Source organism: Phascolarctos cinereus, unplaced genomic scaffold, assembly GCF_003287225.1.
Source record: "Phascolarctos cinereus isolate Bilbo 61053 unplaced genomic scaffold, phaCin_HiC Scaffold_2;HRSCAF=192, whole genome shotgun sequence".
Taxonomy (NCBI): Eukaryota; Metazoa; Chordata; class Mammalia; order Diprotodontia; family Phascolarctidae; genus Phascolarctos; species Phascolarctos cinereus.
In genome coordinates, this window is record NW_027555625.1 from 281,812,149 (window position 1) to 281,837,013 (window position 24,865).

Consider the following 24,865-nt stretch of genomic DNA (forward strand, 5'->3'; position numbering starts at 1 on the left):
AATTTTATATGACAACCACATTATAGAGAAAAAGAACTCTTCTTGAAAGGCTTTAGAATTCTGATCAGTGTAATGACAAATCAAAAGACTTAAAGATAAAACAAACCACTCACCTCCTGTCAGAGAGGTAAACTTAAGATGTAGAGAGAGATATACATTTTTGGGTATGGGAATTTGTTTTCCTTGACCATGAATGTTCATGATGGGAATTTTTTTCTTTTTTTGTTCAATCAGGGGAAGGGGAGAGGAAAGTAGGGACAGATTATAAATGTGTATTAAAAAATCAATTTATTTTAAATAAGAAGAACCTCAAACAAATACTGGACTAACAAATTCAGAAGTCTTGCTCTCACAAATTGATGTAAAATTTTCTTTAAAAGTTAGTACAGCCAGTTACCAAAGTAAAATTCAATTAGTCTTCAGTTACTCTATCAATTGAGTTTATAAACCTTCTACCTGCTTTTTCCTTTAATGAAAGTAAAAAGAAGAAAAACAAACTAGTATCAGCTAATTTACTTATTCATAATTCTAGAAGATTTTTAAAAATGGTTAATTTAAAAAATAGTCATCGCTTGTGATCCTCTCTAACTTAAAATCTGATTAAAATCCCAAGGCTACTGATGTTTTAGAATTTTTAAAATTCCATTCTCTATAATATGCAACTAAAAATGACACACATTATTTCATCCTGTTTTTTCCATTTCTGCGTTTCAATAGCAAAATCACATTCCATTATAAAAAAACAAATCAACAGAAAAACTTAACAAACTTAACTATTACAACACAAATTCCACATAATAAATTATTAAATTGGTTACAGATGCCTTAAAAAGGCAAGTAGTCTGGCCATTCAATACTCGAAATATAATTTCTCCTTGCCTAAATAATAAGGGATTAGGATAGGGAGAAGGGTAAAATTATGGGTTTTTTTAATTTGTAAAGCCAGAAGCTAGGTGACACAGTGAATAGATCACTGGAATAAAAGTCAAGACCACCTGCATTTAAATCTTGCCTCAAACTCTTACAAGCTGTGCGATCTCAGGCTTTGCAAAATTCAACATGTTATAAAAATGCTAGATTTATTTTTTTCTAACAGTTTCCTGCTTCCAAAAACTTGCTAGCAAGATCATTAAAACTAAAGAAATAAAGCATTAAACCTTGCTTGTATATGTTATACCTTCCAGATCACCCCAAATTTTATACAAAAAGAAAAAATCTCACCTGAGAAATGTTCTTGGATGCCATTATCTGCAACAGAGTCCTTAAAGCACTGCTTATGGCTTCTAGGAATTCTGTGTGTTTGATAAAATCTAAATAAAAAACACAAAAATAAACCCAAAAACTCACCTTACAAATGTTTTAGTTAAATGTTTTCACAAGAAATAGTGGCAAAATAAGGTAGCACCATTATATCAAAACACAAGTAGTGTAATCGGAATATATTTGATATCTGAGTTGTCCTATAATCCACACAAGCCAAATACTCTGAGGTGCCTTTCTTTCTTCGTATGTACACTGATTATTTGAGGTAATAAATAATAGAAACGAAAAATCCAAAAAGGAACGTACTTTGGTACTTACGTTCAAATAGAACTACAATTTCATATTCTGGAATATCCAATCAAACTTCAATCTATAATCTGCCCCAGGATCAGTTCCATTCTGTTCTCCATTCCTTGCTGGGGAAGAACAGCAGCACCTTTGATTCAAAGTACTAACTTAAACCAAACTGCCTTTTGAGTATTCTTGTTGTCTTGACTCACACTATGCTTCTTATTAGAGAAGAAATTTCAAAAATCTTTTCTGTAAAGTTGTCCCTAGTTTGAAGATAGACTATTTCAAACATCCTTCCCATTTTGAGGAATTATTCATGAAGGTCAACAAATGGAGTGACGTCAAAAGAAGGAGTTAAAAAAGAGAAGTGGCAAAAAAGCAGTACCTTCCTTCCATACTCCTTTATATAGTAGGGATTTGCTGCAAACAAAGTAGATAATCTACCCAATAAGAATTATCATCAATATTATAAGTGAATCTGACTTGATTTTATAGTTGAATTTAGCCTTTAACATTCAGATTAATAAAGGGTGGTACTGTCATAACAAAGATGGACAATATAGAACTGGCTTTCCCCTCCAAACTTCTAAAGTTTAATCTGCGTAATTAACATTTTCTTAAGTCTATGTAATAAAGAAAGCAAATTTAAATCAAGCCTTAATTTGTAGCATTTGATGATTTTCAAGGTGTAAATGCTCACACTGAAAATCTAGCAATTTGCTCTTGAGAGCCCTAGGAAGTTGGCTCTAGCACACCCCAGCTTCCACTCAGTTCTTTTCCAGGCTATCAATCCTACACTTTTTCCCTTCCTCATCTATATCCCCTGGTGAATACATTCAACTTTCGTCTTCTCAAGTCTCTTGCCCTATTTTCCTATCAAAAATCTTGCCTCAAGGTTTACTTCAGCCTTGGATTATTCCCATAATCTGGTCCCTTTGCTCCTACTCACATGACACTGAATATGAAGCTGAAGAAAAAAAAGAAACAAAATCATGTTGCCTAGGTCCATTACTAATTATGTTACATAATCTCATCACTAGGTTCTCACTGTGGTAAGGCAATCTTTCATAACTCCCTCCTTGATTCACTATCTCACTCACCATAGCTGCTTTTCTAAAGAAAACCTTTTCAACCCTCCTAAAACCTCACATAGCTTCGAGAATCCTCTTTATTTCACTTTGAAAAACGAAGACTATTCATCAAATCTTCCTTTTAATCCCTCTTCATCCTATATAACTAACATGCCTTCTACTACCTTTACCTCTGTCTCACATGAAGTAGCCCATCTCCTTGCCAAGTCAAACCCAAGTGATCTCATTCCATCCTATATTTTCCAGTAGACTGCCCCCTCTATGACTGCTTTTTTGTTGTTCAGTCGTTTTTTACTCATGTCTGATTCTTCATGACCCCATTTGGAATTTTCTTGGCAGAGATACTGGAGTAGTTTGCCATTTCCTTCCAGCTCATTTTACAGATGAGGAAACTGAGGTAAACAGGGTTCAGTGACTTGCCCTGGTTACACAGCTAGTAAGTATCTGAGGATGGATCTGAACCCAGGTCAGTCTTCCTGACTGTAGGCTTGGCACTCTGTCCACTGCACCACCCAGCTGCCCTCTATCATTGCTATTCTCTCACTTATCTTCATTCTCTGGCTTAGAATAATAGGCTTTCTTAATCATTCTGAGGAACTATCAATCATATAGACACAAGTATTTACCATCCCTTAAATTTATGGGAAAGATCTCCAGAAAAAGAATTGGTGGAACCTGAATTCAGATTGAAGAAGATACTTTTCCTTCATTTTCTTGTTTGCTTTTTTGTCTGTGTTTTCTTCCACAGCATGACTTACATGGAAATGTGTTTTGCATGACTACACATGTATAACCTTTGTCAAATTGCATGCCTTCTCTATGATGGGAGGGAGCGAATTTGGAATTCAAAATGTGAAAAAAAGAATGTTAAAATTGTTTCTACATATAATTGAGAAAAAATAAAATATTATTTTTTGTTTGTTTGTTTTGTATCTGGTGAGGCAGTTGGGGTTAAGTGACTTGCCCAGTGTCACACAGCTAGTGTCCAGTGTCCAGTCTGAGGTTGGATTTGAAATCAGGTCTTCCTGACTCTAGGGCCAGTACTCTATCCACTGCACCACTTAGCTGCCCCGAAAATTTATCATCTTTGAAAAATTTGTAGAGAGCACATGGATTCTGTAAATTTTCAACAAACAGAAGTGGGAAATGAGTAAATGCCCTTAAGTTTTAAAATACATTTAATGTTTCTCCTAGAAATTAAATAGTTTTTAACACATGGAGGAGGCAGCAATTTAGGATTACATTATAATTACTGAAAATTACTTTCACTATCAAATGATACTGAATACATTCAATGTTAATGGTACTCACAAGTCTTATTGCTCAAACCAGAATTTTATTTGTGTAGTCAAGGGGTGGGAGGAGATAGACAAAAAAAAAACATACCATCGTTACATTGTTACACAACCCAAACAATACTTTTGGCACACAACAATGTGTGACTACTCTATCTGACCCATTATAATTTCTACAGTTTATTCAAAGGATAAGTAAGGTGAGAGCCAGGACAGCAAAAAGAAGTCAGCAAAGGTGAAGAGTATAGGATATAAGGTGTCTTTAGTAGTAAAAATCTCAACAACTTTTAAACAATGGCTAAAACAAAGAGAATAAAAGGAGGGAGGCAGGATGAATGGTATAGAATTCAGAGTGCAACTTTTTAATCAATGAACAACATTTAGAGAATCACAAGTAGTTTTTTGAAGAGTAGACTATATTGTGTTATTTCAGTCTGTGCATAGATTATCATTAAGTGGATCTACAATTTAAATAATTCTTAAATCATGAGTTTTTTCCTAAATAAAAATATTAAAAGATACTAAGTAAATAAGCATAGTATAATTGTAACACCCCTGATAAGCTCTTTAGCCCACAATTACATGAAAGTTATGTTCCATGAAGTAGTAACTTTACTGTTTATAACGCCTATGGCTAGCATATAATATGTATTTATAAATCCTTGCTGAATTCAATCTGCAAGGTTTTATGTTCTGTCAGTACTGATTACAATTCATGTCAAATTAGACTATAAAATACAATATAGAATAAATTCTCAAAATGCCATTAGTGGGGGCTGGTTATAGCTACTAAAATAACAGTAAGGGATAATAACAGTTACATAGTGCTGTCAGTATAAGCTACACATGAATTCTAGGATACAAGTAAGATCACAGGATTTTTGAGTTAGAAGGACCTTAGAGATCATCTAATCTAACTCCTTCATTTTAAAGGTGAAATAACTGAAGATGAAATTTCACTGATTTTCCCAAGGTCATGGAGTTTCTAAATGGCAGAGGAGGGATTCAAACCCAGGTACTCTAGTACTTGTTCTAAAGCACAGGTAAGAGAATTTTTAATTTACTTCACAGTCGATTGATTAATTAGCCCTTTCAAAAAAAGATCCCTACCAAAGCCATTTTCCAATAGATAAGTGGCCTACAAACATAAATAATCAATTCTTAGAAGAACTGCAAATTATTAGCCATATGAAAGAACTCTGAATCACTAAGAGAAGTACAAATCAAAACAACTCTGAGGTTTTACCTCACACCCTGCCAACTGGCAAAAATGAGAATAGTTATGTTGAAGGGTTGTGGGAAAATAGGCACATAAGTGTATTGCTGATGAAACTGTCAATCAGTACATCCATTCTGAAAAGCTACTTGGAATCATGCAATTAAAGTGTCTAAAATGTTTATACCCTTTAATCTAGAATCAAAGGCATACTATAAAGGCATTATTAGCCTTATACCCCTAAATTTAACGAGGCTACTGAAAAAAAGGAAAGTCTTCATGTATCCCAAAATATTTCTAGCAGGAGCAGCTAGATGGCTCAGTGGACAGAGCATTAGCTCTGGAGTCAGGAGGACCTGAATTCAAATCTGGCCTCAGACATATAACACTCACTAGCTGTGTGACTCTGGGCAAGTCACTTATGTGACTTGCCTCATATTAAGAAAAAAAATATATTTATAGCAGCACTTTTTGAGAAAGCAAAGAACTGGAAACAAAGTACATGTCCATTGATTAGGGAATGGCTAAATGAACTGTGGTCCATAAATTTAATAGATTACTACAGCAATGTAAAAAAATATCAAATGTTATGAATACACAGAAGCATGATCTACATGAACTGAAGCACAGTGAAAGTTAACAGAGCTCAAAAAACCCTCGAAAATAACCAGTAACAACGATGGAAATGGAAAGAACCACAAAACCCCCAAACTTTTCCCTTAAAAAGCCCCTACCAACAAAATAACCAAAAAACTGGAATTTAATCCCCCTTTCCACTGAGATAACAAAAAAAAGTTAGCGCCCTCACCCAACTCTGCTGAAATATACATATATTATGTCATAATTAAGTTTGCTTATATAAATCAGAAAAGTTAGTACTACATAGGGAAAAAAGGCTAGAAATGGGTACAATGAAAGTGAAAATTAACAAAAATTTACTTTAAATGGTTGATTTTTTAAAAAATAAAAATGGAAAAATATAATCCATAGAACAGGTACTTTTCTCAGACTACTGATGCCAATAGCATTGCATATGTGATGGCTGTTTGCCCACCACTTCCATTGTGTTCCTTGCAACTCCTGTTCCATTCTGAACATACCTCCTCCTTTTGTCCTAGACCTTTTTCTATCACAATTCTCTCTATTAGTCCTCACTGTGAGGTAGCCTCTCACTGACAATTATGTCACTCCTTTTCCCCACTCCTTTATCAATATCACCCAACAAACCGGTCTGAGAGGGAGAGTTGGAATACTTCTTGCTCCCCAATGTCACTTTTAAATTCTCTTTTTACCACTGGGATTCTTAGCCTGGGATCCATGAACTTTTTTTTTTTGGCTAGGCAATGGGGTTAAGTGGGTCACACAGCTTGCAAGTGCTATGTGTCTGAGGCTGCATTTGAACTCAGGTCCTCCTGAATCCAGGGCCTGTGCTCTCTCCACTGCGCCTCCTCGCTGCCCCTTCATGAACTTGTTTTTAAAAATATTTTGATAACTGTGTTTCAATATAGTTGGTTTCCTTTGCAATCTTGTGTTTATTTTATGAATTTAAAAACATGTTCAGAAGGGGTACATAGGTGTCACCTAAGACCCTGATTTACCACTACCACTCAAGAACCTCTCTTCCTTTGAGTACCAAAGTATTAAAATATTCTACCCAATCCAGATCATGGTGACTGCTATATACTGGCCCCTAGCTCAAGAGGTCAACTCCTGGCTCACCATCTTCCTCTCCTCAACTTCTACCCTTACACTAGAGAACTTCAAAACCATCTTGGTATTAACTCTCCAACTTCCAGCCTCCTTAAGACTCACGACCTACCCCTTCAGCAACACATAAGGATAGTTATACACTGTAATAAACCATTACCCAGAAATGTTCCAGTTCTCTAAAAATGGACTCCTCTATCCAATTCTTTCTCTTCCTTCACATGACAGGCTCTTATTACCTCTCACCTAAATGATCACATCAGCTTCCTAATTGGTCTCCTTGTCTTAGATCTCTCACCACTTCAGCCCATCCTATACATTAATGCCAAAGTGACTTTCCTTAAGTACAGATCTAGTCATGTCATTCCTTTATCAATAAATTCCACTGGCTCCTGCTGTTGGCCTTTAGGAAGAACTACAGACTCCTGTTTTAGCTTTTAAAGCCTTTTACAACCCAGCCTTAACCTGCATTAGTAGATGTTACTCCCTATCCTAAACCATGACCCTGCCAAACTAGCCCTGTCTCTGCTCTTCACACACAACACTCCATCTCCCACCTCAGTGTCTTTGCACTAACTGTTCCCCACTCCTGGAATGTACATCCTTCCTTCAAGATATGGCTCAAGTACAGCTTCCACATGAAGTCTGTTTTTTTTAAACTAACTTCCTTAATCACATGCCCTCTTCTCAAACTACTCTGTAGTTCTTTTCATGTTATCTCTCCTTATGAAAAAGTTTTGATTTTTTTTTTGTATTACCAGCATGTAGCACAATGACTGGCACATAAAAAGTATCTGATAAATGCCTGTTAGTTAATTAAGTTTGCAGGTTGGTTTATAAACAATTCTAACTCTCTGACTCTAGAAAATTCAGATTAGGGCTGACTTTCACAATATAGTTTACACATTTACCTGGCTGAGAAAAAATAAGCTGTGACAGGTGCTGTGCAAGTGTCTGAAGTGCTGGGGCTCCTCCAAGACAGTCCACATCTAAAACAGATAAGATACTGTGGAGGCACACAAGTGCCCTACACTGGATAGTGTTCATCCTGAAAAAAAAGTACAATGATGTGATGATATTCAGTTCACTGATCTATCAGGAATTTTTAGCTTTTCTAAAGTGACAAGATAATGGAATTGCACCTTAACATTTAATGTAGGGTCCACATTAAAATTAATAGTGGCTATATTGTTGGTGGAAAGGGATGAAATTTGTGGTACTTAGTACAGGATCTTGGGATAAACTGAATTTTAAGGTCTTCCAAATCAAATTACTTGTACAATCGAGATGTCTCTGGAGTAATTCATTCTTGAATCAGAGATACAGTATATGCTTATAAATTGAAAAATGACTTAGTACACTCTAATTAATGATCCATAATTTTCTATAAGATGAAAATGTGCTAAAAGTATACAATTTCTTACTTTCTAATTAATGGCTTCCAAGTAGGATTCCTGGAACAGATGTCAACTGCCATACTGTTTGGAAAGGTAATTTTCTCGAAAACCTAGGGGGTAAAAAAACAGCAATTAAGCAATAAATTACAACATACTAGTATGATTCTATAAGTTTCCACTTCGCTAGTAATACTCAGTATGGGTAGAGTCTCTTAGTTAAGAACTGACCTAGGCTCACATTATTCTTTAAAAGGATTAATTAGCTAATTCTTATTACGCACCCCCCAAATGAGGAAATCTAGGCTTACTGTATTTTATAAGGTTATAAGCGTACCATAATTTACTTCTCAACCCATTCCCATTATCCCCAAAATACTAGAAGGAAACAGTTTACCTTCTTGGGAATGAGGTAGTTTGTAAGAGCAGTATGAACCTCAGCAGAAAGGCAGAGTGGGGACATTAGTTGTCCACTGAGTTCATTAAAGGAATTATCCATAAATGCATCACTTTCATCACTGCTAGAATACTCATCCCATTCATCATCAGAAGGATCTGGTCATGAACAATACAAACCACAAACAAATATATAAACAAGGAAGTTGTAACATAACCGGGCTTCCCCATTATCACACGGGCAAAAAGGTACAGCTGAAATGACAACCTAAAAAAAGTTCACATACCATCGCTGCAGCACATGTTGACAATAATCTCTAGGGCAATCTGCTGAGCTGTGAGTAAGGCTAATGTCTGTTTCAATTCCTTTTCAGTTGGCTACAAAAGGAAACAACAGATTTTCCATTTTTGAAAAATAATTTTGTAATGTTCTTTGGCTAAAGTCAGAAAGACTACTTTCTCATTTGAAACAGGGCATTGTAGAAAAAAAATATAGTAGAAAGACTCAAAGAGCCAAAGCTGCAAAAGGCCAGGAATTATAAATTGTATTTTACTTGAAATTAGGGTTGTGTTAAGATGAAGTTATTGGTAATTAAGTTTAAGACAAGAGTTAGTTCATCCTAAATATAATGTTTCTAGAAAGATGGAGGTCTTTTTAGAAAGAGCCTGTTACTACAAGGGTTCCTAATGAGCCTTAAATTATGACTTTCTTATGACTAAGAAAATTTGGCTAAAGAATAAAATTTGTAACTCAAATTTTTCTTCCCAATCAGTAAAATTCTGCCTTCTCTCCCTCCTACTCATCCACTCCCAACACAGAAAAAAACACAAAACTCCAATCACAAATATGTACGGAGCAGCAGAACAAATTCCCACATGGGCTATGTCCAAAAAACGATATGTCTCATTCTGCACTTGAGTTCTCTGGAAACATGGTAGGCTAGCATGATGATCTGAGTTTCTAAGTCTTTCAAAGTTGTTTGTTTTTATAATAATGCTGTCAGTGTATAAACTGTTCTGGTTCTGCTCATCTCCTTTTGCATCAGTTCATATAAGTTTTCCCAGGTTTCTCTCAAATCATCTTTTTTATTTCTTACAATACAACAGTATTCTATCAGATCTATATGCCATAACTTGTTCAGCCATTCTCCCAGTTGATGAGCACCTCTTCAGTTTCTGATTCTTTGCTACCTTGAAAAGAGCTACAAATACTTTTGTATAGCTTTAGGATTTGTTTTGCTTAGGACTAATCCTTCCTGTTACCTACCCTAATTCAAAATCTCCCTTCTCCTTTCTTCTTGTATTTCTCTATTGAGTGCAATGTATTTTTGTAGCCAACTGCATTCTTCCCCCCACTGACCAATTCAGATGACAGTAAGGTCCAAGTGTCAATCTCTCTCCTCAGCCATTCCTCTTTGTATAGACTTCTACTTGTTTACCCTGATTATATGAGAAAAATTTCCCTCACCTTCCTCTCCTTTTCTCCCCTAGTGTACTCCTCTCCCATTTTTCTTTTAAAATGATCAAGACCTAACAAAACTCCTCTCAGGCCTTGTCTCATTAAAATCCCTCAATGATCCCTGAAGATAAGGTTTAAAGAAGATGCATTTATCATTTCCTCATATCAGGATGTAAACAGAATGTTTCATCCCTTATGATTGCTTACTCATGTTTACCTTTTTATGCTTCCCTTGACTCTAATATTTGACATTAAAACATTTTATGCAGCTCTGGTCTTTTCATCAGGAATGCTTAGAAGTCCTCTATTTCATTAAAGATCCATTTATTCCCCAGTAGGATCATATTCAGGTTTGCTGAGTAAATTATTCTTAGTTGTATTGCCACACTTTTACTTTCTGGAATACAGCATTCCAATATCTCTGCTTTTTAACTCAGATGGCTGCTAAATCTTGTGTGATCCTGATTGTGGCTCCCAAGTACTTGAATTCTTTCTGGTTGCTCACAGTATTCCGTATTTTACTTAGAAGCTCTGGATTTTGGCTATAACATTCTTGAGAATTTTCATTTACATGTTTCTTTCAGGAAGTAACCAGTGGATTCTTTCTATCTTACTTTGCCTTTTGGTTCTAAGAGATCTGGACAATTTTCTTTCATGCCTTCTTGAAATATGATGTCTAGGCTCTTTTATTATTTTTTTTGTTCTAGCTTTTAGGTAGCCCAATGATTCCTAAATTATCTCTCCTCAATCCATTTTCTAGGTCAGTTGCTTTTGCATACCTTGCAATTTCTTTCATTTTTTTTCAGTCTTTTGGCTTTGTTTTAATATTTCTTGTTGTCTAATAGAGTCATTAGCTTCTACTTAGTTTATTCTGATTTTCAGGGAGTTTGATGCAGGGGAAGTTGTAAGTGTATGAGAAGACGGGTATGTGGGCTATAAGAAATAACAAACAGGATGATTTCAGAAAAACCTGGAACAACTTACACAAACTGATGCAAAGTAAAGTGAGCAGAACCAGGAAAACGTAGTATACATCAACAGCAATGTTGATTAACTTATGAATGACTTAAGCTATTCTCAGCAATATAATGATTGAAGACAATCCCAAAGAACTAATGATGAAGCATACTATCTACCTCCAAAGAAAGAACTAAGACCATCTGAATACAGACAGAAGCATGCTATTTTTCACTTTCTTTGACTCTTTATTCTTTTAATTTGAGTCTTCTTGTACAAAATGATCAACATGGAAATGTTTTACATGACTGTACATGTATAACCTAAATATAACTGCTTACAATTGGGGGGGGGGAGAAATAGAAATTTGGAATCAAAACTTAAAAAAAAATTAAAAACTAAAAAAATTTAAAAATTATTTTAACATGTTATTGGGGAAAAGTATTGTATACTGCATCTTACTGAGAAACTTGAAATGAGACTCTACTTAGCTCCTGAGGTCTAAGCCATATTCTCCTTCCCTAGCACACAGCCTAGAGCCTATCCTCTCCTCTTCCTGGAATATGACCCTTAGGCATAGGTCCTCTCTTCAATCTGTCCTGGACTTATGAGTGGCAAACAGCAGAACTGCCAGATGACACTTACACAAGTTTAGGTCTTTCTACCCTGGACCTGGGACCTCTTCTTTCCACAATACATAGCTTCTTCCTGTTCTGGAATGGTTTGTACCAATCCTACTAGACATACTCTATCCTTAGAATCTACATACCTCCCTGTTACCTCTATGCCAACCTGTGCTGGACAGATGACTCATGGATTTTTTCCTTGAATTTCCTGATCAGGATTTAGTCTGGCATATTTTGTTTTAAGTATTTTCATGCAAACTAGAATGCAAATGTAAGTTAAAAAACCCAACATATTCTAAAGTCAGATTTCTTTTTTCACTCTATACAACATTGTGAAAAAATTATAGCTATTCTGCAAAGGTGATTAAGAGTTAACTCATAAAAATGTTTTGGTTTCCATTCAAGACAGAATTAATAATTGATACATCAACCATATTTTCAAAGAACAGAGGTCCTATGTTTTGTTGCTAATGCTGTTCAAAAAATTACAGAACAAGGTGGAGTCAAAATGGCAGAGTAGTATGAAAGACAGTGAGTTTTCCTACTCTCCCCTCCCCCAACTCCTCCAAACAGATTTAGAAAATAAGCCAGACTGATTGGTTCAGTTTCCCTATGTCTCTCTCCCGCTCAGGACTCTTTCTTGATTCCCACTTTATGAACAAAATGTAATAATTTAAGCTGAGCTGCTCCATATGTACATAGTTATATCTTTCTTAGGTTGGAATATGTAACTGTTTTAGTTGAAAGCAAGATGTGCTCAAGATAAACTGATCTTTTCTCAAAGTATAATGGATGTATTGCTTTAAGAATTTAGGAACATAAAGCAAAGGAGTAATACTGGAGATCCTAATTTCAAGTAAATGACACCTAAAGAATTTAAATTATAGAACTGATTTTTAAGATGAAGGCATTAATCTGTACAACAAGACCTGAAGCAAATCAGATTTCTAGGCTGAGATACAACACCTCACAGATTGCCACATATGACAAATATTTTTAAGGCAGTGTAAGATTACTTTGGTGGCATGTTAACCAGAAATAACAGATCTTTATGTGTCATTTTAAGGTCTACAAAACACTTTATTATATAAAAGCATATCTGAGCCTCAGAGCAGTGTTTGGAGTCCAACCTCTTATCCTGAGGACAAGGTCCCCTAAGACCCCTTAAGGCTCAGGGATACCAACAGAAGAATATCTCTGATAACAATTCTGTTGATAGGCTCAGCCAGGCAAGTTCCCAAATATGTGGCTTCCATCATTCCAGCTTCCATTCTAAGTCACTGAGAACTATACTGCTTTTATGGTAGCAAAAATTGGAAATGAAGTGTTTGCCCATTCATTGGACAATGGTTGAACAAATTGTGGCATATGAATGTAATATATAATAGACATATTGAACATGACCAATTCACAGAAATATGGCAAATTCCGTGTGAAATGATGAAGAGTAAAGTAAGGAGAATGAGAATAATGTACTCCATGTTTATAATAATATGAACAAAACACTAAAAGGTAGGAGAATTTTTGATTAGTTATAATGACTAATCTTAGTCCTGGAACATAGGTAATTTCCATGTAGCAATAATAAAATCCAGAAGGAAATAACAGGTGAAGCACCATTCAACGGAATTACAAAATGCATATTATAACAATAATGGTAATAGCTAACATTTATATAGCACTTACTATGTGCGAGGTACTATGCTAAGCACTTTACAATTATTGTCTTATTTGATCCTCACAACAATCCTGGGAAGTAGGTACTATTATTACCCAATTTTACAGATAAGGAAATTGAGACAAGCTAAGTAAGCATCTGAGGCCATATTTGAATTCAGGTCTTCAGGGCTCCACCCATTGAGTGATCTAACACAAATTATCTGGGAGTAAAGTATTGCAAAACTCAATCAATGTCAGAAAAGCCTTTCAAGTATAACATCAAGCACTACTTAGGCCTGGAAATGATCACAGTATTATCTCACCAAATGTTTTCTAATGCATACCTTATGGGATTTTTTTGGGGGGGAGATAAGGGGTAGGGTGTGGGGCAGGAACATAGCTCTAATTTTGTCATGGAAACAGTCAATTTCACTGGCAAATCTGTAAAGGAAAGGGATGGATTAATTGGTTTTAGCTGGCACCCACTTAACTTACTGGAAGTAGATCTGAAATGAAAGTTTTCCTTCTGACTTTTCTTTTGTGGGGAACTTCTTCCATTTCATCATCTTCATTCAAAGTATCACCATTCATTTCATCTGTCTCCTCAGTCTCAGTCTCTGTAGCAGCATTTAACCTTTGAGTTTCAGCTTCCTTCATTTGAATAACCACCTCCCCAACATCCATTTCTAAAACATCAGAGAAAATCTTCAGGAGTGCATTTATGGTATCTGCTTGACTCTTGGATGGAAGAACATCCTTTACATTCCACACAGTCCCTAAGAAGAAAAAAAATACGAGCATGAGAACAATGAATCATCATGTCACTCCTTTGCTCAATAAACTCCACTAGCTTAGATTACTTCTAAGACAAAACCCCTCTGGCTGGCATTTAAAGCCCTTCATAATCTGGCTTCCAGCTTTATTACACATTATCCACTTACACACTCTAAGGGTGTAGCACAACTGGCTTTCTTGCTATTTCTCACACAGGACACTCCATACTCTGTCTGCCTCTGCATAGGCAGGAACCCATGCCTAGAACAAATTCCTCTCTTCACCTGTCTCTTAGAATCCCTCATTTCCTTCAGGGTATAGTTCAAGTGCCACATCACCTATGTGAGGCTTGCCTTGATTCTTCCCAAACTACTTTCTATTTATTTTACATAAGCTTAGATGTTTATATATTTTCCACCCTGATAGAATATAAACTCCTTAAGGGGAGGGACTACTTCATTTTCATCTGTGTATCACCAGTGCCTAACACATTGTAGGCACTTCCACAAGACACTGGGTACTTTAAGGTCAGGTGTAATTTCAGCACTCAGTGTCATTACCCTAGTTAAGCTTACATTAAACATCAATATACTTCAAGTCAGTGGCAGCTTCCTTTATTACAAGGCTTTTCTTCTCTCGATAGAACACAATCCTTTCTCAATGTGCTTACATTTATTAGATAAGAATACCCAGAAAACACTAATCAAATTTCTTTCTAAACTGGACAAACTGTTTGGCTTTCTTTTTCATCTTAACATGAGCTGCCCTATTCAGCAAAATCTTATATTCCAAGAGTGGAACAGAATGTACTAAAATTCCAAAAATTCCAAGATCTCTCTTCTTGTATATAGTTCTGAAAGCACACTTCCATCATTTTGCATAATTTGATAAGCAAAGTAAGTTAAATGAAGAGGTAAGGTAGAGCACTATCAAAAAAAAAAGAGGCAACTATGAAAATGAATGCACCTTTCAAAATAAACATGCATTTGGCTCATCTAAATGCAATACGGAATCTATGTGGAATTATAAAATGCATTTACTAAGAAAAGATAACACCTAGGAAACAAAAGAGGGAAATATTCAGAAATTAATGTGAGGTAAAGAGATTTTTTTTTTTTAAAGATAAGCCTTTGCCAGTTTTCTATACACTGACACAGTGGGAGTATGGGGAAAAAAGTGAAGGGCCTGCAATAAAACTAATGGCCATACAGCTTCAATTTTTAAAAATCAAATTCTACTTTCATTAGTCGATAATTAAGAACAGAAAATTCATAAAAACAATTTCTTTAAACAAATATTGGGGAGTTCATTCAACTTATGACAAATGCTTCTCCTTAGAGGAGAAATACATAAACTTAAGTCCTCTAGACAAAGATCAAGATTTTCTGAAATATAAGAATTCAATCCAACTTTTGCTTCTCACTACAGCATTTTAATTATTTAATAATGCTATGAACTAGTGAAAAGTTCCATATGTTCACAGGAAATTATTAAAAACATCTACATCGACCATTCTGGGGCAGCCAGGTGGCGTAATGGATAAAGCACCAGCAATGCAGTCAAGAAGACCTGAGTTGAAATCCAATGTCAGAGACTTACTAGCTCTGTGACCCTGGGCAAGGCACTTAACCCAAACTGCCTCCAAAAAACCAAACAAACCCAAAACAAACCACATACCATTTCCCTAATACTAAAATTATACCTGCCACTAATGTTTTCAGAAGAGTGTATTCCATAGAAGAGGTGGGTGAGAACATTGCCGATTCTAGCACCTGCAGAGCTGGAGCATTAAAAGATTTTAAGAGCTCTGGGTTATCCTCTGTCACTGCTTGTAAACAAAACGCTGTGGAGACAAAAAATGAACAACTAAAACAAATGAAAACAAATTAAATATATAACAACTGGAAAACTTAAAAAAACCCAACACCTTTTATTTTCTCTAATCACATGTTTAGCTTGTATACTTGTTTTTGTGGTACAACTCTAGCTACAAAATAGCATAAGAAAATAGGTACTAGATTTTAAGGCTTCTGAATTTGAGTATGACTTTATTAAAGCTAGAATGAACTACTTCACTTAAAATAGCCCTGTGAGTGACAGTCTATAGTCATATGGAAAAATATGATCACATTTACAAATGGCTGAGATTTTAATATAGTGAAATCATTATAATTCATTTAGTGCTTTAGGTCCAGTCTGTCCCTAAAGAAAGGAATCAGACCACACTCTATCACTTGGATAACACTAATTCACTAAAGAGGTGGTGTATTTCTGCACTGCTCAGCCTTTAAGAACTTAAAGCCATTTCGATCCAACAGAACAGAATCCAAAAGCACAAAAGGGAAATTTACCTTACATTTCTTTCTTGAAAATCTCTTGTAGTGCAAATACCAAGCTAAATCTATCCAATTAAAAATTTTTTGAAAAAGCCTACCCAGATCAATGAGGAAAGACAAATTTTTATGTGACCTGGCTTTAATCTACTCTGCTTCCCAAGATAAGTTCTGAGATTTGCACGAATTTTTTTTTCTCCTTCAGAATTTAGTTAAATCCACCTATGCGAAGGGCTAAGAATCCAAACTTCCAGGCCAGGGGAATCATACCACATTCTAAAAAGATAATGTAAGGAACATTATATTAAAATAGAGGATATAGACTAGTAAGATTTCTTAACTAGTTTTTTATTAGCCTTATTTTTTCAAAATAAAAGCTGTAAGATTAAGTAAACATATAATCTACTGAACAGTAAAATGAAAGTAATTAAAAACAGGTGACTTTATATAGCATATTAAGGTCTTCTGTTTTGTTTTCATTATATCATGAAAATCTCTTAAGAACACTACAAGGTAAGTACACCAAAAGTAGTAGTATCCTCATTTTACAGATAAGGAAATAGGAATGGAGAGATTAAGTGGCTGGCCCTTGATCAGAGAGTGAACTAAGTGTCAGAGGCAGGACTCAAATCCAGGTCTTACTAACTCCAAGTCCAACACTTTTATCAAACACCACACTAAAGCATGTGGAATGCCTCAAAGGATTTCAGGAGGAAAAAAACTGAAGAGATGCTGTAATTGTTCATTCTGTCAACAAACGACAAAATCAAAGATGTGAAAGTCTTGGAGATTTTGTTTTATAAGGCTGACAACTTTTATTAAAAGTTCCTCAAATTCATTTTTAAAAAATTAGTTACCAAACCTAACAACTGCTAGTATAACTCTCCCTTATTTTAAAAATATTCTCAAATGGCTTTCTGTAAAGTGAAGAAATGTGGTGATGTAAAAACAGAAGATATCAATGAAAATATATTTTAAAAAATTTTAAATTAAAAACACCCTCACCAACATTATTTCTCCCTTTACACTTCTATATCTTCTCCATTTTAAGGAAAATTCATAACTTTTCCCAGTATGATTTGTTTCACAATTTTCTTTTCCCCCTATAAAAGAGCATTCATTGTTGCCAAATATGGTCTAAGTGGAATGCACCTTGTCCTTGTCAGGGGAAACAAACAGTTAAATCAAAGAGCAGGTAAATGCTTGCCGCTCTTTAGGGTAAAAGGGAGAAAGGGAAAAACTGATCCTTACATCCTCATTCTATTCTCTCTCTCTCTTTTTTTTTAGTGAGGCAATTGGGGTTAAGTGACTTGCCCAAGGTCACACAGCTAGTACGGGTCAAGTGTTTGGTCTGAGACCAGATTTGAACTCAGATCCTCCTGACTTTAGGGCCGGTGAGCTATCCACTGCATCACCTAGCTGCCCCTCATTCTATTCTCAATCAGTATATTTCTGACTCTGCTCACCCCCATATCTTTCTTTCTCTCACCTCTTCTAAGTTGGAAGAGGAAAAAACAAAAATTTAGTTAGCTTTTTCAGTGATCTCTGTGTAACTCTGCTTAATCATAATTTTGCAAGAGGGATATAAATATCAGAGATTAGTGAATATAGCTGAGGATGGTAAAAAACAAGGACTCAAATGTTCTATGGCTCCTATTTAAAGTGACAGTGGTGGTGGTTTATATAAGCAAATACAATAATAACAAACTAAAAACTATCACTTTTATACATTAAAGAATATAATAAACATGTAATTCTATGAAAACTTTTTTTCCCCCCAGATTACACTGTAAATACTTAATAAACCATCACTTTTTCTTCACTTACCTACTGAAATAGCCAGGTCAACATTGGTGGAAAACCTACTTAAATACTTTAATACAATCTCCAAGCACCCTTCTTTGTTGAATATAGATACTGCTCTACTACTGCATTCACTAAATTGAAGGGGGGAAAAAAAGTTTTACTATTCACATTTTAACATGAAAAAAAAACAAAAAACCAAACATACATAATCTCATGAACTAACAAATTTCAGTGAATAAAACCATGACATTTGCCAAACTTCAAGTAAACTGAACATTCAGATATTAAGTTAAAAACACTAAAATGACCATCTGGACTTATTATAAGAAAATGAAAAAGTGAAAAAAGGCAAATAGGAGTAACTTTGAACAAGGTACTCAAGTTCAATTATAGTTTAAAACAGGTAGAATTTATAATCTGAAACAGAGACTTTAAAAACAATAATGGTTTAAAGTTACTATCCCTAGCAAAGAAGGTCAAAATTTTCATTAGTAAAACATAGCTACTCCATCCAAATATCCAACCATTATATAGAGACAGTTACATTCATATTGTACTGATGTCTACATCACTGAAATATTCTATTATCTTTTTATGTAAGTGCGTGTTACACACAAAGAAAACCAACAATGTTCTTCAACAAAAATGCTAGAGTAGGGAATTCTGCTGCTACTTTGAGGCTTCCACTGAATTCCTATGGCTATACCTTATTGTGACAAGGATTTGGCCTTTGGTAGTAGTGTGCTCTTTGGCATCTAAGGATCAGCCAAGTTCAAAGCCTCCTGGCTTCTCAACCAGAAGGCTGGCAAATTCTGGTCCACAGAAACTCATGAAAATATCCAATAAAGTGTGGAAGGATTACAATCTCTGTCAAAAGAAGTAGCAATGCTAATGAAACAGCAGGTCTACTGAAATATTTTTAAAATTTCAATTTCATAAAAATATAAGCAAGTGTTTATTATGTACAAATTATTGTGCCAGGTGCTGCAGGTTCAAAGATAATTCAGACTTTCAAATTGACATATACTGCAAGGTTATAACATATACACAAATACGCATATACAAAGTTACTTAACAGGGAAAAAGAATATACTACACACAGAAATTAGGGAAAGCTTCATAGTCTATGGAACCCTAGTTGAACATTGAAAGAATAAGAGGATTTTGAGGTAGATTGTGGAAAAACTATGTTCCATGCATGAGGAAGAAATTCCTGGGTTGACTGAACTGAGGAAGGAGATGACATGTTGAGTTAAGAGGAACATTTAGTAGCCCAGTGTGGCTAGAACATAGAGTGAAGAGAAGTAGATGGAATATGTAGAATGGAATAAAGAGAGGGCCTGAAATGCCAGGCTGGGAAGTTTTATATTTTATTTTAAAAGCCATTGATTGTGTCTGAACAGCGGAATGATACGTTAGACCTATGGTTTAGGAAAATTATTTTGGCAACAGTAGAGAATACACTAGAAAGACAAACACTAAAAAGCAGGGAAATAAATTGGGCTATTATAATAATCTAGGTGAGAGGCGAGAGAGACCTGAATGAGAGTGGCTGGGTATTGGACAAATGAGAGATAATGTGGAGGTAAAACTGATGGAAAGTGGCAAAAGTTAGCATAATACACTTTTAAGTGCATCTTCATATTTCAAAAGATCCACTAAATTCATTAGTATACTCCATGAATAGATACAAATAGTAAAAAATCATCAACTAGTCAACTTTCTGGTGATAAGCTGCTACTCTGTATGCACTCAGCTAGGTTGATCCTTATATGACTCCCACTACAACATGATAAAACCTGCCAGAGTTTGATTTTTATCGCCACAAACTTTGAGAGCTAAGGGCCACCTCCATGTCATAATTAGCTGCTAGGTACTAAGAGGGATACAAATATAGTAGCACAGAGTAGCATTAACAAATTGTTTCCAATGATTTTTTTGCTACCTTCCAGAGTTATTAATTTTATTATTCATTTTTATCAGTTTGTTAAATCTAAAATCCTTTCTTGATATGAAGGGAGTAAGATCAGCAAGACCAGGCAATGGAACATCTGAATTCAGTTCCCACCCTCTGATATCATTCTTTTCTACCTAGATTCCTTCATTATTCCCCCCTGGGAATAAATGTGTTTACCACTTTAACAATGAACTAATGGGGAAATATGGCTTGTTAATAAAGGTTTTTGATTTATGGGCAGCTTTCCAGAAACTTTTAGTCTTTACAAGAGAAAAAAGGTATTACTCCTCAGGGTCAGAAGGTACGAATGAAAAGAAGGTAGAGCAGTAAAAAGGAGGCAGGGAAAAAACAAATTTATTGCATATTCCCAATGGTGTGTCCATTACCATTTCTACTGGCTACACTCCCATGGGGATGGAATGGTAGATCAGATACATGGTTTTCTGGTTACTAAGAATGGTGGATAATGGAGTAGCAACTCTGAGAATGTACTTAGTCTCTTCTTCCTCCTACTAATCAGCTTATTTAAAATTTTTAAAAATTTTTAATTTTCCCCCAGTTACATTAAAAGCAATTTTTAACATTCATTTAAAAAACTCCAATTCTCTCCCTTCCTCCCTCCCCACCCCCCATTAAGACAAGCAATTCAATATGGGTCATACATGTGTAGTCACGCAAAAAATTTCCGTATTAGTCTGTGAATGAAAACACATATTAAAAAAAATATGTTTCAATCTGTATTCAGACACCATCAGTTCTTTCTTTGGGGATGGATAGCATTTTCATCATAAGTCCTTCAGAATTGTCTTGGATCATTGTACTACTGAGAATAGCTAAGTCATTCACAGATTATCATCTTACAGTATTGCTATTTTGTACACTGTACATTTCACTTTGCATCGGCTCCTGTAAATCTTCCCAGGTTTTTCTGAGAGCATTCTGCTCATCATTTCTTATAGCACAATAGCACTCCATAATAATTACATACCATAATTTGTTTAGCCATTACCCAATTGATGGGCATCCCCCTCAATTTCCAATTCTTTCACCAGAAAAGAGCTGCTATAAACATTTTTGTACAAAAAGGTCCTTTTCCTTTTTGCTTTTTCATCCCTTCTGGGATACAGACCTAATACTAGTATTGCTAGCCCTTTAGGCATAGTTCCAAATTGCTCTCCAGAATGGTTGGATGAGTTCACAACTCCACCACCAATGCATTAATGTCTCATTTTACCCATATCCCCTCCAACATTTGTCATTTTCCTTTTCTGTCCTATTAGCCAATCTTATAGGTTGAGATAGTACCTCAAAATTGTTTTAATTTGCATTTCTCCAATAGTGAGAGCATTTTTCATATAGCTATAGACAGCTTTGATTACTTCTTCTGAAAACTGTTCCTATCATTTGATCATTTATCAATTGGGAAATGGCTCTTTTATAAATTTGACTTCGTTCTCTAAATATTTGAGAAATAAGGCCTTTATCAGAGAAACTTGCCTCAAAACTTTTTTAGTTACTACTGCTAACTGAAATTCCCTTCATCTTATTTCCCTGTTTATTCTATTCTTATCTCCTTTCACCCTGTCCCTTCTCAAAAGTGTTTTGCTTCGGACTACCTTCTCCCCCAGTCTGCCCTCTTTTCTATCACATCTCCTCCCCTTTCTCTTATCCCCTTCCCCTCCCACTTTCCTGTAGGGTAAGACAGATTTCTATATTCACAATCAGCTTCTTTCTTATGTCAAACTGCCAAATGCTGCTGCCAGAATAATGCACTGGGAGTAGTTTGTGTTTCCTCCCTTCTTCTAGTTGCCAAACTGATACAACTGTATTTCACCACGCCTGACAAGTCAGACATGAAATGTCAGTATACAAAAGACCTGGGGCAGGGGAATTGCTGTTGTCTTCAAATGTCTGAAAGGGTGTCATGTGGAAAAGGGATTCTATATTACATTTTGCTAGGCCTTCAGGAGAGAACTAGGACCAACTAGAACACTTCATGGTCAATATAAGAGAAAAATTCCTAGAAGTTATAGCTATACAAAAAATGTAATGAGCAGGGCTGTGAGGTAACAAGCTGGGGGGGGGGGTTGGGATTAAAAAGCAAAATGAGAATCAAGTTTCACTGCAGTGGTGTATTCATTCTCCTGGCAATGGCAGTAGCCAGCTCCAGGTGAAGAGAGGCAGGAAAGTGGAAAGGAAATGAAAGAAGTAGTTGATGTGAACAAAGAGATCAGGGGTTGGCGCGCGCGCGCGCACACACACACACACACACACACACACACACGCAGAGTAAATTCCACAAAGGGGAAGAGTTTCCCAAAAGAACAAAAATGGGTACTAGGTAATTGCAGGAAGGGTCTACTGTAAATGGATAGAATACTCTTACCATATATTCCATAGCACATTCACAGCCTCATTAGCTATGTCTTCCACGTAATTTTTATTCAGCTCTTTGTTTTTCTTCAAAGAGATTTCACTGGAATCTAATCCAATGCTACACTGTAACCAAATGTTACAATTAGTTCCTTGTTCATAAAAATATGAACAAATAAAAAAGCTAGTGTAAAAAACAGAAGGGGATCAAAAATATAGTGATAAGGGTGGTTAACATGCCAAATTATCTTGGGTCAATTTCACCACAAATCTATTTCCCTCTTTAGAATAAACAAATGAAAATAAAACATCTAGAAGTCACAATAAAATATCGATACAAAACATTTTTAATTTCAAAGAAAATTTAGAATTATTTAAAAAAAACCCAAACCCTGACCTATATAGCAAAGATGACAAAAATATTTCACTGATAACACAATGTACTCTTAAAAAGGAATATGAACAGCATGCATTATCAAAAGCTTATGTTTTTAAATATAAATCATGAAATGATATAAAAAATAGCAGCACCTCAGAGGTTAAGTCAAAAGATGACTAAAACAAGAAAACTAGGTGACCACTGAATTGTTGAGACGCAGTTAGATCAGTCATATAAATTCAGAGAACTGTTATGAAGATAAGGAATTTTACTTTCTCCAGCTCACTATGAGAATCAATTCTTCTAAGACAACACAAAGGTTTTATGTCAGGGTAATAAATCATTGAGGAAAGCAGCCTTTTAAGGAACTAAAGACTTTATCTTTTCAGGGGCAATTCAGTACAAGTTCTAAAAAACAAAAAATTCTAATGGTTTTTTGTATGAATCATCACAGCTTTCTCATAAAGGGAAAATTAGAGAATATTAAGAAAGGGTATGAAAGGAGAAGTAGGATGATGAATATTCCTTCACCTATGTTAGTCCTTCACTAGAAAAGTACCAAAAGTCCCATAGACACTCTACAGGAGAACCAAGAATCTGTTTTAAATACTCAATAAACTTTTCATCTTCACAAAGATAAAACTACTTAAGTTTATATTTTTTAAAAGGTTACAATTGTAGACTGCCATCCATTACCATCAGCATATATTTTTAAAAATACATACCTCTTTTAAGAGTGCAACAAGTGGTGTCATGATGTCCTTAGTAACCATATCATCACAAACTTCAAAACCTCCACAAGCACTGAGATTTCTAAACAAGGAGTTAAAATTATCAAATTCCATTCTTGGATTAAGTGTTACATAATGTTGTTAGCCTACACGTGAAATATTTTAAACGGTTCTTAATCTATTTCTTAAGCCACATTGTAGGTGGGACAAAGACAAGCTAAAGAGAATACAGAACTAGGACTAGGATGGTGAAGGGACTGGAAGGGACTAGAACTATAGGACTAGGATGTTGAAGGGATTGGAAACTATGCCCCCCCCAAAAAAAAAACCAAACCAAAAGACAAACCAGTTTAAGAGAAGGCATGTTGGAGAAGGCAAGATTTGAGGGGGAAACAGGAAGACAAGCAAACTATTTTTAAAAGAGTGGAAGAATTATATAACTTTGCTTGGTCCTGGAAAATAGAACTAAGAGAAAGAGGGAATGTTATCAGGTCATATAATTCAGCTTAACATAAGGAAGATCTTTATAATTAGGAAGGTGCTGCCTGGGTAGGAACTGAGTTAAACACTGGTAAAAGAAAGTTGTATAGCAAAAAGTAGCTACAGAACAATTACCTCACACCCTTTTCCAAGATAAGCTCCAAATGGATCTATGATCTAGACATAAAGGGTTCTAAACAAATTAGAGGAACAAAGAATTAATTTTCATATCTAAGAATAGGGGAATAATAGTACATGAATAAACAAGGGTTAGATAGGATCACGGAAGATAAGATGAACAATTTTGATTACATGAAATTTAAAAGAGTTTGCACAAACTAAAACAATATAGCTAAAATTAGAATTAACTGGGGAAAAAATCTTTGCAGCAAGTTTCTCTGATAAGGGTCTCATTTCCAAGACATATAGGGAACTGAATAAAATCCATCCCTATCTGATCAAAGGATATGAATAGGCAGTTTTCTTTTTTTAAATAGCATTTTATGTTTTTTTCCAATTACATATAAAGACAATTTTTCCAAATTTTTTTCCTCCTCTCACTTCTCCCCTAAGATGGTAAGCAATTTGATATAGGTTATATATGTGTAATCATGTAAGACATACTTGCATATTAATCATGCTGTGAAAGAAGAAACAGAACAAAAGGGAAAAAACACA

The 24,865-nt window shown here is 35.2% G+C and overlaps 1 protein-coding gene across 3 annotated transcripts in view; it reads right to left on the reverse strand.

The window, feature by feature from the left end:
• Window positions 1-24,865, reverse strand: part of HEATR3 (HEAT repeat containing 3) — a 38,473-nt gene that overhangs the window by 10,355 nt on the left and 3,253 nt on the right. For 2 of the 3 annotated variants that reach the window (XM_020985138.2, XM_020985137.2), the window contains exons 3-12: window positions 23,702-23,789; window positions 22,611-22,723; window positions 18,289-18,398; window positions 15,831-15,971; window positions 13,850-14,130; window positions 8,941-9,031; window positions 8,655-8,812; window positions 8,288-8,370; window positions 7,775-7,911; window positions 1,222-1,310 (exon numbers count right to left, since the gene is read on the reverse strand). In XM_020985138.2, coding sequence (XP_020840797.1) covers window positions 1,222-1,310; window positions 7,775-7,911; window positions 8,288-8,370; window positions 8,655-8,812; window positions 8,941-9,031; window positions 13,850-14,130; window positions 15,831-15,971; window positions 18,289-18,398; window positions 22,611-22,723; window positions 23,702-23,789 — 1,291 coding nt within the window. Of the gene's footprint in view, window positions 1-1,221; window positions 1,311-7,774; window positions 7,912-8,287; window positions 8,371-8,654; window positions 8,813-8,940; window positions 9,032-13,849; window positions 14,131-15,830; window positions 15,972-18,288; window positions 18,399-22,610; window positions 22,724-23,701; window positions 23,790-24,865 lie in introns of those variants that run through there. The other variant, XM_020985141.2, reaches the window with a different exon arrangement.